The 18,554-nt window shown below is 39.2% G+C and overlaps 1 protein-coding gene across 6 annotated transcripts in view; it reads right to left on the bottom strand.

Annotated features, from left to right (window-relative positions):
• LOC139952172 (uncharacterized) overlaps positions 1-18,554 on the bottom strand; it is a 76,111-nt gene that overhangs the window by 21,773 nt on the left and 35,784 nt on the right. For all 6 annotated transcript variants that reach the window (XM_071951194.1, XM_071951192.1, XM_071951191.1 and 3 more), the window contains 9 exons: positions 17,944-18,012; positions 17,272-17,343; positions 16,207-16,275; positions 15,718-15,786; positions 14,600-14,665; positions 13,501-13,587; positions 6,877-6,948; positions 5,976-6,053; positions 26-169 (listed from right to left, as the gene is read on the bottom strand). In XM_071951194.1, the coding sequence (XP_071807295.1) occupies positions 26-169; positions 5,976-6,053; positions 6,877-6,948; positions 13,501-13,587; positions 14,600-14,665; positions 15,718-15,786; positions 16,207-16,275; positions 17,272-17,343; positions 17,944-18,012 (726 nt within the window). The remainder of the gene's footprint in view (positions 1-25; positions 170-5,975; positions 6,054-6,876; positions 6,949-13,500; positions 13,588-14,599; positions 14,666-15,717; positions 15,787-16,206; positions 16,276-17,271; positions 17,344-17,943; positions 18,013-18,554) is intronic.

Below are 18,554 nucleotides of genomic sequence, written 5' to 3'. Positions count from 1 at the left end.
AAAAAAATGGAGAAAACAAACTTACAGATTTTCAAGAGAGTAAAGTCCTTTAAACATGGTTTCGTCTAGAACGGTGATGTGGTTGCGTTGGAGGTAAAGGTGCACGACCTTGTCTTGGGTTCGTAGAAGTTCACTTGGAAATTTTGTCAGCTCATTCATAGATAGATCACTGCTTGAAACAGAACAAAACAGGAAATCGTAGGGAAACACATCAGAAATACGATTGGAAATATTGATCAATAATTAAATTAATGAATCATTCAATCAATCATCGTTCGATCAATCTATAAAAAGCTTTTACTTCCATTGTCATTATTAGTATAGGTTTTCTCGGTCAAAAATGAGCAGCCAGTTTAACCACCAGCCTATTCTATTTCGCACGAAATCGAATGCTACTAAAAAAGGGTCATTCGATTTCATTTTAAGACTAGTCAAATCTACTTTTACGTCATTCGATTTAACAAAATAATCATTCAATTTAACAATTCATCGAAGCTGCATTCAAATTCGCAGGAGTGTTTTGAGGCGTGTGTTTAGTCATTCAATTTCATGTTGAGGCAGTCAATTCTTATATTTGTGCAGTCTTAAAAACGCTTGGTTAACTTGTTGTTTCCTTATACGAATGTTAAAGGCATGCGGTTAATTTGTTGGCACTCTTGAACATTATATGCCAAGATGTCTGGCCCGCCAACAGATGGTTGGTGAATATTTACAAAAACCAACAACTGGAAAAACATTTATAATAAAAACAAATAATAAAAAAAATCATTCATCCACATTCAAAGGTCAGGTCTTGGTCAGTTAACAATTGAAGGTCTCCCAAAAAATAAAGAAGAAAAGAATCCTTATGGGGCCCAAGGTACGAAACAGTTGAAGGTACGAAACAGTTGCCTTGTACAGTTTATCTGTTTATTTGTATTTCTTTAGTCGTACTTATTTTAATCCTCGGTGAGCGAAATTGATTGCCTCTTTACGAAATTGAAAATGATTAAATCAGCAAAATCTCTAGTCGAACTAGCTTTGCTAAATTGAATGATGATTGTGCGTCATGAAAAAGAATGAGTGTGCTAGTAACTTGAATGCCTCAAAACGAAATTGAATGACCGAATTCTGAAGTTGAAACGCAGTAAAAATCGGAGAGGCAAAATAGCTTTAATTCAAACGCATGAAAATTAAATTGGCTGCTCATTTGCCGAATTTGAACTTTGTGACCAATTTTAGAGCAATTGGTGCTTGGCAGCTGGAATTCCCCTCTGTTAAAAGGAACATTACATAATTTGTTTCGCTAACAAAACATTGCAGGCAGTGTAAAGCACTTTGTGCAATCCACCATTTACATAAACTGACAAACCTGTAGAAGTTTGTGATCAATCGGCCATCTGGATCACGAAAAAACAGTAAAAAAATGATAACACAATTTGCATGACATTGATGAAAAGAAAATGAATAAAAACGCTCACTAAGCGATGAACTCCAAACGCGAAATTAAATTATTTATTTCTCATCAATGTAACATTTCAGGCAGATATATTTCAAGGGATGTTTTCTACTATTATCACCATTAGGCTGTGTAAGTTTGATGTAAATCTGTGTTCTTCACGATTTCGTTTTCTTACCAATTCTGTAACGTCATTTTAAAATGTCAATACATTTGCCTATAGTGAGGTGGATTAAGGACAAAAAACACGAAGATCGTGACACGGCGGACAAAAGCACCAAATTTTTACGAAAGTATCAGTTTGACCCGTAGATTTCAAAAAAGTCATGCTCCAAAAAATCTGAGCATGGGATTACCTTGAATTACGTCATTATGACGTCACTACGTCTTTAATTATAATGTAGTAAAGCAAACGCAAATACAATGGTTGGATTTCTACATGCTAAAATTATGTTTCTGAGGCCAAGGAATTTAATGAGGGTGGTATTAGTTTGTAACAAATTAATATCCTTTATGGTGACTATGTTGATGCTCAAAAAATTGCAATGACCTTGACCTTATTATAACGTAATATATTGAAAATGGCAGTCATTTCCTTAAAACAGCATAACTTTAGTTATGTAATGCCGATGCAACTGATTTTAGTTGCGAATTATATGTATCAGAGGCCAAGGAATCGAATGGCAACGTTCTTGTTTCGCTGAAACAAACAATTTTATGATTGTGTATTAAATTTGTATTTCTTTAGCATATAATGGTATAAAATACGTCATCATCACTAAGGACAAATCAGTGGTTTGTATGAAAATATGTTATTATGTTTCATTTTCAGCTTATGGTTCTGATGGCTAGCAAACCAACGTTAGTAACATTTGAAATTAAAATTTGATTTTGGATTGAAATGGTTTTGTTTCAGTTTGAGACAATGCAATTACCATATACAACTTTGTAAACTGTTTTGGGGGCCAACTGGTGTCGAAAATGTCCTACGATGACCAAACCACGGATTTGTTTTGGAGATAAAAAACACACAAGTATAAACACCTTGTATCTGAATTGCGTCTGGTGGTGTTAAACGAATGGTATCAGGATTTGTGTCACTCACTGATTTAGGTTTGAAACCGGAACATGTTCTAGTTAACTGGTCGGAACCTAAGGACAAATTGTACAACGATCTAAGCTCCATTATCAGCGAAGTCCCAGAGCAAGATCCAATCTTCATCCTCGAAGATCTCAACGCCAGAGTTGGTGCCGATCAAAATCCTGGTCTTCCTCACATCGGAAAGTTATGAATGAAAACGGTCAACGTCTGCTGCACAACAATCTCTGCATCAAACATTTTCTTCAACACAAAGCCCCAACACAAGGTATCCTGGAGACACCCTAGATCAAAGCATTGGCACCAACTTGACCTTGTGCTCACGAGAGGTAACCCGCAGCTACCAAAGTGCAGACTGTGATACAGAGTACAGACCACTCCCTTGTGTGCAGCAAAGTAAAGCTTCAACCAAGGAGAGTTCATAGATCCAAGAAGGCAGGGCAGCCTCGCATTGACACGAACAAGACTCACAACCTTGAGATAGTGGACGCGTTTGTCCAGGTCCAAAAAGATGTTTTGCCAAGAGTACCCAATTCCGATGTCAGCGGAAGATGGGAAATCCTCAGGGATGCTGTGTACAATGCCATTGGTTCGGCAAGAGGCTAATCAAGCCACCCGTTTGGTATCTCCTCATGCTGAGGAGATATCAACTCGCATAGAAAATAAGAGACGCGCTCTATCTGCATACAAACACTCACCTTCTGTGAGAAACTTGCATGCACCACGGACCACGTGAAACCGAGTCAAGCAAACCTCAAGGCGATGCGCCATTGACTACTGTGCCCAACTCTGCTCTCAGATCCAGACCTCTGCTGCCACAGGAAATGTAAGAGGTATGTACGAGGGAATAAAGTAGGCCACCTGAAGATGACCGCTCCTCTGAAGTCAGTTACCGGTAAGGTCCTAAAGAACCCTGTGAAACAGATGGATCGATTGGTGGAGCACTACTCAGAGCTGTACTTCAGAGAGAACAATGTCAACACAGAAGTTCTGAACAACAAAGACTGCGTGTGTATCATGAACGAACTGGATGGACAGTGAACCAAAACTAGAAGAACTTGGCAAAGCGCTGATCCACTCTCCCCGGGAAAAGCTTCAGGAAAAGATGGCATCCCCGAAGTCCTCAAGTGCGTAAAACGAATCCACATCAAGTATCTGCATGATATATTTTGCCAGTGCTGCAGAGAAGGTACAGTGCCACAAGACATGAGAGACGCCAACATTTTCACTCTCTTCAAAAACAAGGTGACGGGAGTGATTGCAACAACTATCGCATCATCTCTCTTCTTAGCATTGTGGGGAAACTCTTTGCTTGAGTTGTCCTAAAGAGACTTTGAATTCTTTGTGAAAGAGTCTACCAAGAGTCTCAGTGTGGTTTCAAGCCAAACTGTCGACCATTGACATGATATTCTCCATCAGACATTTGCAAGAAAAAGGTAGGGAGTAGGGAAAGTCACCCTACATCGCCGTATAGACCTCACCAAGGACTATTCTCCAAGATTGGTTGCCCTCCTGCTCTGCTTCGCATCGTTAAGTCTTCTTTCAGGAGAACTTTACGGGTTTCATAGTTTCAGTGGCTCAACATCTGAACCCTTCGACCTCTGCAACAGTGTAAAGTAGGGCTGTGTCTGGCTCCAACCCTTTTGGCATTTTCTTCTCTGTTCTACCCAAGCATGCTCTTAGATCAGCCACAGAGGGCAGCTATCTTCGAACGAGGTCGGATGGAATCCTCTTCGACCTCTCAAGACTCGGAGCAAAGTCCAGAGTTCGAACGAGATGCCTTAGAGATTTCCTGTATGCAGACGACACAGCCATCACTACACACACACACCAGATGACCTGCAGCAGCTCATGGATCGATGTTCTGCGGCTTGCAAAGACTTTGGACTTACCATCAGTCTTACAAAATCGCAGGTAAGGGGCCAGGATGTTGATGAACCACTGTCTACCAGCATCACCAACCATGAGCTTGAGGCTGTCCATGAGTTTGTGTATCATGTCTCAACCATCTCCGACAAACTCTCGCTCGTATAAGTAGAACTCAACAGGCGTATAGGAAAGGCTGCCACAACACTTTCCACGCTTACAAAGAGAGTAATGATGTAACAAAAAGCTTTCAGAGCATACCAAAGTCCAGGCTTAGAAGGCTCGTTTTGGTGAAAACGCTCCTCTACGGCAGTGAGCCCCGTACCCATAGGCTCCCGTCAAGAGCATAGACTCGACGCCTCCCACATGCAACGCCTGAGGCGCATCCTCTGCATCTCCTGGAGAGACCACATACCAATAACACATTGCTTGATAGAGCAGCAAGTCTCCATGTTTACCCTCCTCAAGTATAATGTCTTGACTGGGACATGTCACCAAGTGGAGGACGGACGTATCCCAAAAACACCTCCTGTACGGAGAGCTGGCATCAGGGAAGAGGCTGTTCCGTAGACCCAAGCTGCGCTACAAAGACACTTCCAAGTGTGACCCCAAGTTACTTGCCACCAATACAACCACCTGGGAAGCAGCCACTGCAGACCGATGCGCCCGGAAGCAGGAGGTGCAGAGAGGTATTTCCCAGTTCGAGGAATACCTGTCGCAACGGGCAGATGAGGGATGACTCCGAGGAAGGCCCAGCCTCAAGCAGTTAGAGCAGCTTCATCTTTCACCTGCAGTTACTGCGGCAGAGACTGTCATTCCCGCATTGGACTCTACAGCCACACCATACGCTATTCCCTAGCCAACATCAAATTCCAACGGCACAACTCCGTGGTTCTCAAAGATTGACGGATGCCTACTACTATTAATACAACAAGTTTCATTTTTGACTCTCCGTGAGACTTTTTTGCAACATTTCCTTTGAAGTTCTCCATATGCGCTATTCAACATAATTAATCTACCCTATAACCTAATCCGGTAAGAATCATTGTGTTTCATTGTGTTAATGTGTTTTGTTTTGGTTGATAGTATATTGTTTATATCATAATGACATCACGGTATCTTATAGATCAGTGCCACGGTAATTATACCATATGAACTCAAACAGATTAGCATTTTGGCGAAGCCACACGACATTAATTTTGTTTTCAAACTTTGTGTTATTTGTGTAGTGTTGATGATGATGACGTCATAATTACATCACTATACTCACCATGAAGGATATTATTTTTGTTCAAACTAACACCACCCTAATTGAATTGCTTGACCTTTAGAAACATAATTTTGGCAAGTAGAAATCCCATCGCATGGTATTTGCCTATGCTTTATTACATAAAAAGAGGTTATGACGTCATAATGACGTACATCAAGGTGATGCCATTCTCAGATTTTTTGGAGCATGACTTTTTTTAAATCTGTGGGTCAAACTGATACTTTGGTGAAAAAATGGTGCTTTTGTCCGCCGTGTCACGATCTTTTCCTTAATCCACCTCACTACTAATTCTGACTACTTACATCAACATATTTACTGTCAAGTTGACCAATAAATCCTTCGGTAGTGACTCGTCATTCAGCTTGTTTACAGCTAAAATACTAAAAATAATAAATTGAAAAATGGGACCAGTTACGGCAGTCGTTCAGCATCGTTGATAGGTTACTTGATCAGGACATTGAAATGAAATAATATTTTCCAATTTTTGAAAATAAATAGAGAATTGTCAAGCGACTGATAATTGCGGCCGTCTGCATCAAGGAAATTAAAGGGTTGCGTGCTCCAACGCAATCTGAACGGAATCACAACGAAACTTTTTGCCGTCATAACATGTTTAAAATTTTCACCATGTTCAAAAGTTTGCCGACGGACCCGACTAATTTTTGTTGCCGTCAGCGGTCGCTAGCGGATTCGTCAGCGACAATTAACGGCAACACACAGTGATTTGCGGCAAATCCTAAATTGCAATTCGCAATTTAATGTAACTTGCCGTACCCCCTATGCGTTATAGTTTTCACGTCCGTCGCCATTCGCGGGGTCTATGCCACTACTTCGCGAACCAGCCTTAAGCATGTAGTTTATTGTTTAAAGTTTTATGAGATTTCAACGCCTCGATCTAAGCATCCAAAGAAGGGGAGCAGTGGATACATCGTAGCAGCTCATTGTATGTTCGAGGTGATGCGCGTGTGATGCATGACCATAGTGTTGCTATATATAATACCTCGTTCAAGAAACAGGCCCTCAGAACAAAAGTTTGCACCCACCATGTCACTCTGAACTTTCACCCAAGTTTCGACACTACTCCCCAAAATTTATATTAACAGATAATATTAGGGAAACGAATTAACTGCCGCATTGTTCTGATATTACTCTGTCAGCTTTTGAGATGGATTTATGTACATAAACAAACATGTGTTTACTTACAAAAGAAAGCATTCTTTTACACCTTTGAAAGTTGACGGAGAAACCTTGCGAATTTGATTTTTAGACAGATCACTGTAAATACATAATCAAATTTTGTTAAGCATTTTTATATAGTGTTGTACAAAGCGAGGGAAAAAAAACAGAAGGTTAAAGAACAAATTCTATAAAGTGCAAAAACATATAATTAACTTAAAGACACTGGACACTATTGGTAATGGACCCTTCCATGAAATATGCTAATTACATTCACGCATGCGTACAGACCCTGTTGGTTGGCAATTGCCATGGAGTTGTGCACTAAGCAGGCGCGCAATCGCGTCTGCGTGACACACTCATTACCGGCGTGTACAAAACAGCGCGATGTTCCCTCAATTTGCCATAGATATAGAATTAAATAATTAGATCGGCCGCGCGTACATACGCGGGTTCTGGCATGGGGGCAGCCATTAGCCTATCTCCAATGTGTATTTTCTACCAGCACGTGACTTTTAGCGCGTCCATCTCCCATGTTCATTTTCTGCGCGTTGCCACCAGCACGTGACCTTTTAGCGCGTCCATGAAAAAATAGAGATCGTTTGTGTACGGTTTATGGCGCATATTATATGTACGCGCGGCCGATCTAGGTATTATTTAGGGAATAACAGTGCGAGTACCCGGTCTTCACTGCGTGGTAATGACCGGGTTGGTGGCTGGCGCTGTTAACGGACCGAACCGGAGGCGAGGTCCGTTAACAGCGCCAGCCACCATTAATAAATACCTTTTTTAGCGAATTAAACGGCTAAAATTTTCCAAATTTTTTAACTTTTCTCTCGGCGGCACTTCCAGACAGGTTCAGGGGCTATATTCGAGCTTTTGATGGTTCCCATCTCTTTCGTGCGTTAATCACATTACTGAGCTTTACGACCAGTGACTCTTTGAAATAATGATCTGTTCAGGGCCTTCACTGGGGTCAAAGGAGGCAAATGATTGGACGATAGCTGTTCCTTGTGAATTAAAACGCGCGCATTCAAAATTGATACATTTTCAGCGCGCGTACGCGAAGTGCGCGAAGTTGCAATGAAACTAACAGGGATATAAATAAGGGTGCGATACAGTGCAACGCGCAAGGTTTACACAATGTATGCTGATTTAGTGGCCACTTATTTGCTATTTTCCAAAGCCGGTCTTTATACCACCGTTAACACTCCCACATGTGACCGGGTTTTGACCAATCAGAGACTTGAAACCGTCCAAGGTATTTATTAATATTCTATATCTATGCAATTTGCCAACCAAAACGTTGTGACGTACCTCATGCATTGTGACGTACCTCATGCATAAATATTAAGAGAGGCGTATTTTCAAGACCAGCGATTCTTCTCACTTGGTGTATCTCAAAATATGCACAAAACAACAAATCCGTGAAAATTCGAACTTAACTGGTCTTCGAAGTTGCGAGATAATAATGGAATGAAAAATACCCTTTCCATATATAATTAGTTGTGTGCTTTCAGATGCTTGATTTCCAGACCTCAAGTTCTAAATCTGAGGTCTCGAAATCAAGTTCGTGGGAAAATACTTCTTTCTCGAAAACTATACGTTTCTTCAGAGGCAGCCGTTTCTCACAATGTTGTATACTATCAACAGCTCTCCATTGCTAGTTACCAAGTAAGTTTTTGTGCTAAGAAATTATTTTGAGTAATTACAAAGCCTTTAAAAACGTACTGTCATAATTATTTTTTTAATTAGAACTCCATAGTTTCCACCTGTGACAAATCCCATGTACATCACAGTTAAACCTTACGAAGCAGTTAAAAGCAGTTAAAAGTGTCACTCAAGTTGTAAAATAGCTCCTGGCTATTTATCCTCATGCCTGTCTCTCCATCGGCCTGGCCGCCCAAGTCTACGCCCAGCATCCGACACTACTCGCCTCATGGAACCTAACTCAATCAAACTTTCTAAGTCAGCTTCATACAAAACGACAGATATGCTCTTTATTTCAATGTACTGCTACATTATTTCTGTCAATAATTTTCAGATAAGGCCGAAAAAGACTCAACTTCAGAAGCCCTTTGGACTAATTAATATTCAAATCGAGGTCACGCTTGAAAAACGATGCTTATCAGCGCAGATAAATCACAAAGGAAACGAGTGAGCTATGTACTTCCACCGTCAGTTCTTTTCACGCAATTATTAATGAGTTTTGCCATTCCGTTTTGATTTCCTTTGAAGTGTATTAGTTGTTTTTTTGTTGTTGATGCTTAAATCAAGTAATTAAGTATTACGATTTTGTTTTCTTTCTAAATTTGTGTATTACCAGTTCGTTTGTGTGCTTTTCTGTATGTCTCATGATTGTAATGTTTCAGATTTGTTTAGCCTCGACGACACTTCATCCACCAATAGTTGTTCTTATTTTGAAAGTAATGACTTTAATAATTTAATGACAAATTCCACAGGTCACTTTTCTATCTATTATATGAATGCTAGGAGTCTTTGTAAACACTTTCATGATATTCAAGATTATCTTTGCTCTCTCACTCATTCTTTCTCTATTTACGGGTTTACTGAAACATGGTTCAAAGACGCTCTTCCTCCATACATTCAAATGAAGAACTATCAGCTTGTTCACTCTTCTCGGTCCAATAAGATTGGAGGAGGAGTGGCCATGTTTATCAGTGACTCATTGGCTTACCATACTCGAGATGATCTCATGTTAACCTGTGATGATTTTGAATGTGTTTTTGTTGAAATTGCCAGGAGTGACTCATGTAACATTATTGTTGGTAATATTTATAGGGCACCTGGTACTTCCTTTGATACTTTTCAGACATCTCTTGATTCTTGTCTCAGTGTTATTGCCAATGAGAAAAAGCTGTGTTATATAATGGGAGATTTTAACCTGAATCTTATCAATTGTTCCATTCATCAGCCAACAGAGGACTTTGTAAATATGATTTCTGCGTATGGTTTTTGCCCACTGATAAACAAGCCTACTCGCATTACCTCTCGCACAGCCACGCTAATTGATAATATTCTTACAAACAATGATACACATCAAATATCTGCCGGTATCCTTTATACCGATATCTCTGACCATCTTCCTCTTTTTCAAACTACTCCTTTTTGTTTTCATCAAGAGCAGTCACCTGATAAAACATACACTACTAGGCCAATAAATAGCTTCACGCTAAATGCGTTTCGGTCAGACCTTGAATGTACTGATTGGACTGGTGTTTTCCACTCGTCTGCTGTGGATCTTGCCTACAATTCCTTTCTTTCTACTTTTACAGATCTCTACAATCACCACTTTCCTCTTGTTTTGAAATCTGCAGTCAAAGTTAAACAAAAACAGCCCTGGATTTCTCAAGCTATTATTACTTCTATCAACCACAAAAATAAACTCTACAAGCGGTTCTTACGCAATCCATCTACAACCAATGAGCATAACTTCAAATGCTTCAGAAATCGACTTACGACAATTATCCGAGTAGCAAAAAGAACGCATTATGCTCGCAAATTGGATGCCAATAAAAACAACATTAAAAACACCTGGCGTGAAATCAGTGACATTCTTGGCAAAAATAGAAAGGTTGATATCCCAGAGGAAGTTACTGACGGACAGCAGACTTTTTCCGGCCCCTGTGATGTTGCTAATTCTTTCAACACTTACTTCACCAACATTGGCTCTTCACTTTCCAGCAAAATCTCACCTACACAGGCATTGTTCTCTGATTACCTGACAACCTCAAACAATCATTCTTTCTTTCTTGTACCAACGAATCGCTTTGAAATCAATGAGGTGTGCAAACAACTCAACAATGGTGTAAGCTGTGGCTTTGATGGAATTAGTTCAACTGTGGTGAAATCTGTAATTTCTTTTATCTCTTGGCCTCTTGCCCATATTTTCAATCTGTCCTTTCTGTGTGGCTCGGTGCCTTCTCAGCTCAAAATTGCTAGAGTCACTCCTATCTTTAAAAGTGGTGATCGCCATGACTTGCGGAACTACCGCCCTATTTCAGTTCTTCCTTGTTTCTCTAAAATTCTTGAAAAACTTGTCTACAAACGACTCTTTAAATTCCTTTCTGACTTTCATCTTCTTTATGATCTTCAATTTGGTTTTCGTAGCAAATTCTCGACAGATATGGCGCTAATTAAACTTGTTGATCATCTTAACAACTCTTTCACTGAGAAAATGTTTACTATTGGTGTCTTTATAGACCTTTCCAAAGCTTTTGACACCATTGACCATAGCATTCTTCTCTCCAAATTAGATCACTATGGAGTGCGTGGTGTGGCTAACCAATGGTTCGCTAATTATCTGTCTGACAGGAAACAATATACAGTTTTCAAAAACTGTGATTCCCCTCTAAAGACAATTGACTGCGGTGTTCCACAAGGCTCCATTCTTGGACCGTTACTGTTCCTTTTGTATGTAAATGATCTTTATCATTGCTCATCCGTCTTGTCTTTTATTCTATTTGCTGATGATACCACTATCCTTTTTTCTCACTCTAATATATCTTCTTTAAGCAATATCATCAACAGGGAACTAAGTCTGGCCTCGTCTTGGTTTAGATCTAATAAGCTGTCACTCAATTCGAGCAAGACCAAATACATGTTTTTCAGCAGGACTCGCAACGCTAACGACAACTTCACCATCAGTATTAATGAAACTCCAATCGAACAGGTTCACTCGACAAAGTTTTTAGGAGTTTTAATTGATGATAAGCTGACCTGGAAAGATCACATATCCTCTGTTTCGAAAATTGTTTCTCGCAACACAGGCGTTTTGTCTAAGCTTCGTTCCTTTCTTCCCACACACACATTACTTTCTCTCTACAACACTCTTATTCTTCCTTATCTTAACTATTGCAATATTGTTTGGGCTCATTCAAGCACTAGCAAACTTCATTCTCTGTTCTTAATCCAAAAAAGGGCTATCCGTATCGCTTCTATGTCTCATCGTCGTGACCATACCGCGCCCTTGTTTGCTAACTTGAACACACTCACACTCACGGATATCAACAAACTTCAAACAGCCATTTTCATGTTCAAATACACAAAAAATCTTCTGCCCCACACTTTCTCCAATTACTTTCCTTCTGTCAGCAACACGCACCTTTATAACACACGCTCCTGTAACAATCTCTATATCCCTTTTGAACGTACTTCTTACACAATGAACACTCTTCGCTATCATGGGCCCCGCCTCTGGAATTCAATTGATAGGCGAATTCGCTCGCAGTCCTCTGTTGGTCGATTCAAAGAATCCTTCAAAAAACACATTGTCTCCCAGTATGTAACATAGTTGTGATTCTGTCATTATTTTGGTTTAGTTCTATCGTCGTGGCCGTCTTATGGTAATTATATTGTTTGTTTGTTTGTTTGTTTGTTTGGTTTTGTTTGAGGTGTTAGTTTGAGGTGTTTGTTTGTCTTGTTGGGTGTTTTGTTTTTGCGTTTCGTTTATCCGTCTCGTTTTGATGTTATTGTTGTTACTATACGCATTGTTTTATAATTTAAATGGTCTTATTACCTTCCTTTGTTTTGTAAAGGCATCCCAGCTTACAAGCTTTGCTTTAATGGGCCATGCCTCCATACAGTTTTTAGTCTTGTAACATCCTATTGTTTGTATTTGTATATTGTGTTTGTATGGAAATAAATGTTGATTGATTGATTGATTGAGTGTACTGCGGGTAGACTGCGCACACTCTCATTTTGCTCCACACACATGGAATGCACTCTCCACCTCAATCACGAAATCTGACTCTCTTCGTACATCTAAGAAGTGTATCAAACATTCTCTGTACCCTATCTAAATGCGCTGCGCTCTTGACGTGGTGGCGCTATACAAATGCCCAATATGTATGTATGTTTCAATCACGCACGCAACAAACATGAAAAACCAATAAAACAGACGATCAATTGCCTCATAAACCAAGCCATCCGGTCTATTCTTTTTTTCGTTTTCCGTTGTATAAACAAAAAGTAACACGTTTTACTCTCCAGTGATTATCTTGTCTGCAAAAATATTATTGCTACTGTTTTGTTTAATTACACAGCCCGAATAAATGAACTCAATATTGGGGGTTCCTCATCACCGTCATGCCATTCGATAACAACACTGCAAAGGATCATTATCATAGTTTCTTTGTAAATCAACAGCCACCTCTGCTTTAATTTTGAACGGATCCCGTGACACACACACCAATTGGACTGCTTTAAACGGTAGAGGGCTCTCGCATTATGATCAGTCATTACGTAATTCATGGTTATTGAGAAATGATCCTTTGATAATGATGTTATGAAAAAACTCCATGGGGTTAGTACGGTTTCCAGGACTAGTGAAAACCGCTGTAAAGGTATCTTCATACGATCAGTTTTGACGTAACTTGCTTAATGGTGAAATCATTTTAATGTGGGTTCTCGGTGTACAATTTTGGTATTACGTCTAAGTATTTGCCAACGTTCAATTCAATTTTAGCCTTAAAAAAATTCCTTCCTAAAAAAGAACGAAACGTGTACAAAGTTTGAGTTACTTTGATTAGAAAAAATACAAGAAAACAAAGCGGAATCAAAATACGGTATAAAAGTTAACAGAAAGACTTTCCTAAAACCATTTTCGGAGAACCAAAACACAATACTCACATAGTTATTACACTTCGTTCTGATTCTGTCTTATTGTCTGCAAACAGTCCGTGTGGAAGTTCCTGTAAAGAGTTACTGAACAGCCTCCTGCAATTGATCGATTAATGCGTAAAACAAACAGATTTTAGTTATGCTTTCCACCACAATCAGGAAATCGCAGTTGACGAAAGCAGTGAAGTCCTCGTTTGCTGTCGGGGAATTGTAGCCTGAGCCTGAGCCCGAGCACACGGTTTACTCCAAGTTACGGTTTACTCCAAGTTACCAACAAAATACAATAAAATAAAGTACCTTTGAAGTTACTAGGCATGCTTCGCTTACACCATCTAGCGCAGAAAATCAGCGCCGGCACTGTGTCAAAGGGGGAATGGTTATCGTACGCGCAAAATGGTGAGATACCAATGGTATAGTCTATGTGAAATGAATGTAGGTCAAAGGTGAAGCAACACGCCGCCTGGAGGCCATGGTCTCTGGCGTTATTCACGAGCCTAGAAGTTTGCGTCAGATGTTCAGACTGGCGTAAGCATAGCTACGACAAGGCCTTTTTGTGGCTTGAAACCAAGGCACACTAGTTAACAACATACCAGATGAGCTATTGTTAGTTTGTTTGTGTTCAACCTGATTATAAGTTCTTTGCAGAGTCGAAATGGGCTGACCGTTCGTAAGTTTGGGACTACTTCACCATTCGTTTTTACTCCCTTAAAGACAGTGGACACTATTGGTATTTGTCAAAGACCCGTCTTCTCACGAGGTGTATCTCAACATTCACATAAAATAACCAACCTGTGGAAATTTGAGCTCAATCGGTCGTCGAAGTTGCGAGATAATAATGAAATTATTTCACGAAGTTGTGTGCTTTCATATGCTTGATTTCGAGACATCAATTTCTAAACTTGAGGTCTCGAATTCAAACTCGTCGAAAATTACTTCTTCGTGAAAACTACGTCACTTCAGAGGGAGCCGTTTCTCACAATGTTTTATACCATACTCTCCCATTACTCGTTACCAAGTAAGGTTTTATGCTAATAATTATTTTGAGTAATTAACAATAGTGTCCACCGCCTTTAACTCCAACACTGTACTAAAGTACTAAACCACTCACATAGCATATTGAAAGCCTCCAAGTGTGTAGCTCTCTATACTTGTCAATTGATTGTCAAGGAACTCTCTGGAAAAAATGTTAAGATTTACATCAGTAAATACTAATGAGAAAACTACTGTTTAATGAAAGGTATTCAAGTTTAATCAATAATGTTTCTAAAATTCTCCTCTGTTGACCCTGATTCGAATCCAAGTCAGGAGCTTGGCATTGGGATCTGGTCATAGGTCAATAAGTGAGTCCGTGTGTTTTATTAACTTGAAGTCCCCTGCACTACCAACACAATTCAACAATCCCTCTACCCATTTATAACCTTCGGGCCACATGTCGTGCGTACATTGTGGCAGATTGTTTACCTTACAATTATTATAAAAAATAAGGATGTGAGTTTATGGTAACATTTTAAATTAGTGTAACAAAAAATGTTGGGGAGGGGGGCAAACATTGCAAACTTTAATTTACTATAATTGTAGAGAGCACTAAAACAAAATGTATTACAACAGAAAGGCTATTTGTTCCACTATATTAAAGGAACACATTGCCTTGGATCGGACGAGTTGGTCTATAAAAAGCGTTTGTAACCGTTTTTTTTATAGAATGCATATGGTTGGAAAGATGTTTTAAAAGTAGAATACAATGATCCACACAAGTTTGCTTCGAAATTGCGTGGTTTTCCTTTTACTGTGCGAACTAATACGGTCGGCCATTTATGGGAGTCAAAAATTTGACTCCCATAAATGGCCGACCGTGTTAGTCGACGAGATAAAAGGAAAACCGTGCAATTTCGAGGCATGTTTGTGTGGATCATTGTATTCTACTTTTACAACATCTTTCTACCCATATGCATTTATTTAAAAACGGTTTCAAACGCTTTTCAAAGACCAACTCGACCGATCCAAGGCAATGTGTTCCTTTAAGTGGCTAACCTGTGTTTGGATGAACTAATATTAAACGCAAAATCACACGCGAATGATTTTTAGAAACATAACATAGTTGGTCACTAAACAACAATAAAAAAGAAAACATTTATGAACAAAATCTGAATTTCCGATCTCGGGGTTCGTTCTAAACATTTAGTACATGTTTTATTTATTAAGAAATAATTTTATTATATGCATTACATCGATTTTAAAGGTCTGCCACCAAACATAGAGGGACTCAGTTTTACACCTGGACTGTTGTTCAGCGTTCTGCAAAAGGAAGAAAATACAGAATGTGTGAATGTCGAATCATCTAAAAAAAACACTTCAAAATAACGTATATCAATACGAATCCAACGTTTTGGCTAGTTAGAAGAAATTAACTGAATCTAACAAGAGATGTTTCAGTCAATTAATAACAATCAAGGTGTAGTGAATAATTGGAAAACATTTGCCTTGCAATAGTTCGATTACTGACTATGAGTTTAAGGAAGTGCTGCCAGTCATATTGTAAATAATTCAGTGCGACTTACAAAGTATGCACAATATTGTTTGTTACTAAACATTATACCCGTATCTAGGATAAAAGAACAACAGACACCTTTTAGTTGTTGTTTGCAACTTCTAGTTGTTGTTTGTTGCAGTTTTTGATTATACTATGTTTTTGTTTTTTTTACATTTCAGACTTACATGGTGGTTTGTTCGGCTACAGTGAAACCACCAGGCTCAATGTTAAATAGCTTGTTTGAAGAAAGCACCCTTAAAAGAAGAAACAACAAATAGTTAAAATTGGTAAGGGGTGTCCATTGTCTATGACGAGGTAAGCTACCTTTTAAAGTTTTGCACACTTGCGACTCTAGTAAAAAGTGGAACAATTTACTGGGGTTTTTTTCTTCAGTTTTTTCATTTCAGCATGAACAAATATACAGAGCAATGATCTTATATTATTCGAAACTAAATGGACATTGAATCGTAAAAAAACATGTACCGCAAACAAAACGTTATATTGAGCTGAATCTGGGAGTCAGCTCACGCTAGACAGGGTCTTTTGTTATTAGCGAGGTTTAGCTGCACGTTACGCGAGCGAATACGTGAACGTGAACGTCAAAATATTGTGTTGTTTCTGGGTGACGTCGCCACTCTGGGCTTATTGTATGCTCACGTATGATGCTCACGCACGTACGCACCTGACGTGAAAAAATGGTAACTTCACGAATGCTACCAACGTGAGATTTTAACGACACAATTTACGGACGTCCACATTTACGTTCACGCGGACCGCGTAGCTAAACCCGATCCCTAATGACCAACGCTGGCTTGGCGGTCGGGGCACCATACCCATGAAAAACAGCAAGCTGCCATATCAATGGATGATGTCATCGTCAGCCAATCACCGTGCAGGAAAACCATGCTGCTTAATGGTTGATTTTTCGTAACGTGGGTTTTGGACTACCGGTGTAAATCGTTGTAACCTGACTGGACTAGCTACGATCCGGTCATAACGACATATTAAATGCTCTTCGTTTCAATTTACTTGTACATTATTTTGGTTGAGACTATCCAGAAAAGGCCGAAAATAACCGAATTCCAGAAGTCTTTTCGACTAATTAAATATTCACACAGAGGTCACGCACGAAAAACGATGAGTAGTTTGCAGATAAAACGAAATGAAATTCAGTGACCTGCAGGTTGACTGTTAGTATGAACTTGCAATACAATCTGTAAGTTCACAGCATTAACAAAAATAAATCTTACAGTTCACGTAGGTCTTTGCAGTTTCTAAATGTATCCTTGTGAATAACTTCCATCTTGTTATTTTCGAAAGATCTGCGGGAAAGTGCAAGAAAATGGTTACTTCGTCGGACATGTGACAGGTCCGTGTGTCAGCTGATAAATGCCATTATAATACACATCTTGCTTGTTCCACTGGTTAGCTGGAACACGGTCACGTGGGAAATAGGTCCCTCTTCTAGTCACTCAAAGTCCCTCGGGAAAAATAGACGTACACTACTTCATTGCCAGTCAATATGTGTATAGTAATGTTCGCTTATCCGGTTTCAAAGCTGCTAAATATTCCTACATATGACGTCACACTCTCTAAAAGCGCCCCCTGAGGCAAACGATGGTTATTGTACCTGCGGCGTAATCCATTATTTAATTAATTTCATAATGACAATATCAGACTCAATCAGCGCCTCCAATAAGGCACAAAGGCAGATCACTTAAAGGTAGCTTTTCTTTTGTATTGTGCGTTAGCACGTAAGTGTGACCTGAGCACCAAGCATTATGTAGTGGTATCCACATGTGGGTAATTAATGTTAGGGGTATAATGGCGAACAGAACCAATCACCATAATGGAACGCATCCGGGTGAACTTGGTCAATTGAAAAACAGTGATCAGTTTGGCAAAAACAAAAAAGTACTTACACACGCCATAATCTGTGTCCGGTTTCCATCATCGGTCTTATATCTTGCAACTGGTTATCTTGAGCAAACCTTTTGTCAAAAAGTATGTAACAACTCAAAAATTAAATCGCTGAGACATTTTGATATTTATTTTAACTTGTCTTTATTTACATCCTTTTGATTATTGTATCACTCGAGATTTACCGTTTTGATTATAATTCTCTTGACATTTGTTAAAGAAATTTATTGCATAATGTTTGCATATTTGTGGGGGATTTATGGATTGACCAACTCTCTTAAAATAAGTGGACATCTGACATTGCCATTGTTTCCTGAACGCCTGACTCGACACTTATACATCGCAGTGTAACCAAAACGTCCACAACGTACAGTGTTTTCTTATACAGCCTTGAAGTTTAAATTTCGATCCAAAAGGCATAAGCGATAATGCAGCTAAAACTCATTCAACTGTTAATCGCAATTGTCTGGAAATCTTGCACTACTCTCTCAATAACATTCTAATTTAAAAACAACTTTTTGACAATAGATTGTGTTCACCAAAAATAACATTGTTATATATTTCCCAACGTACTTAAAGGCAGTGGACACTATTGGTAATTGTCAAAACTAGC

This window comes from Asterias amurensis, chromosome 20, assembly GCF_032118995.1.
Source record: "Asterias amurensis chromosome 20, ASM3211899v1".
NCBI classification, from domain to species: domain Eukaryota; kingdom Metazoa; phylum Echinodermata; class Asteroidea; order Forcipulatida; family Asteriidae; genus Asterias; species Asterias amurensis.
Note: the sequence above shows the minus strand (reverse complement) of the source record. Positions and strands in the feature narration are given on the sequence as shown.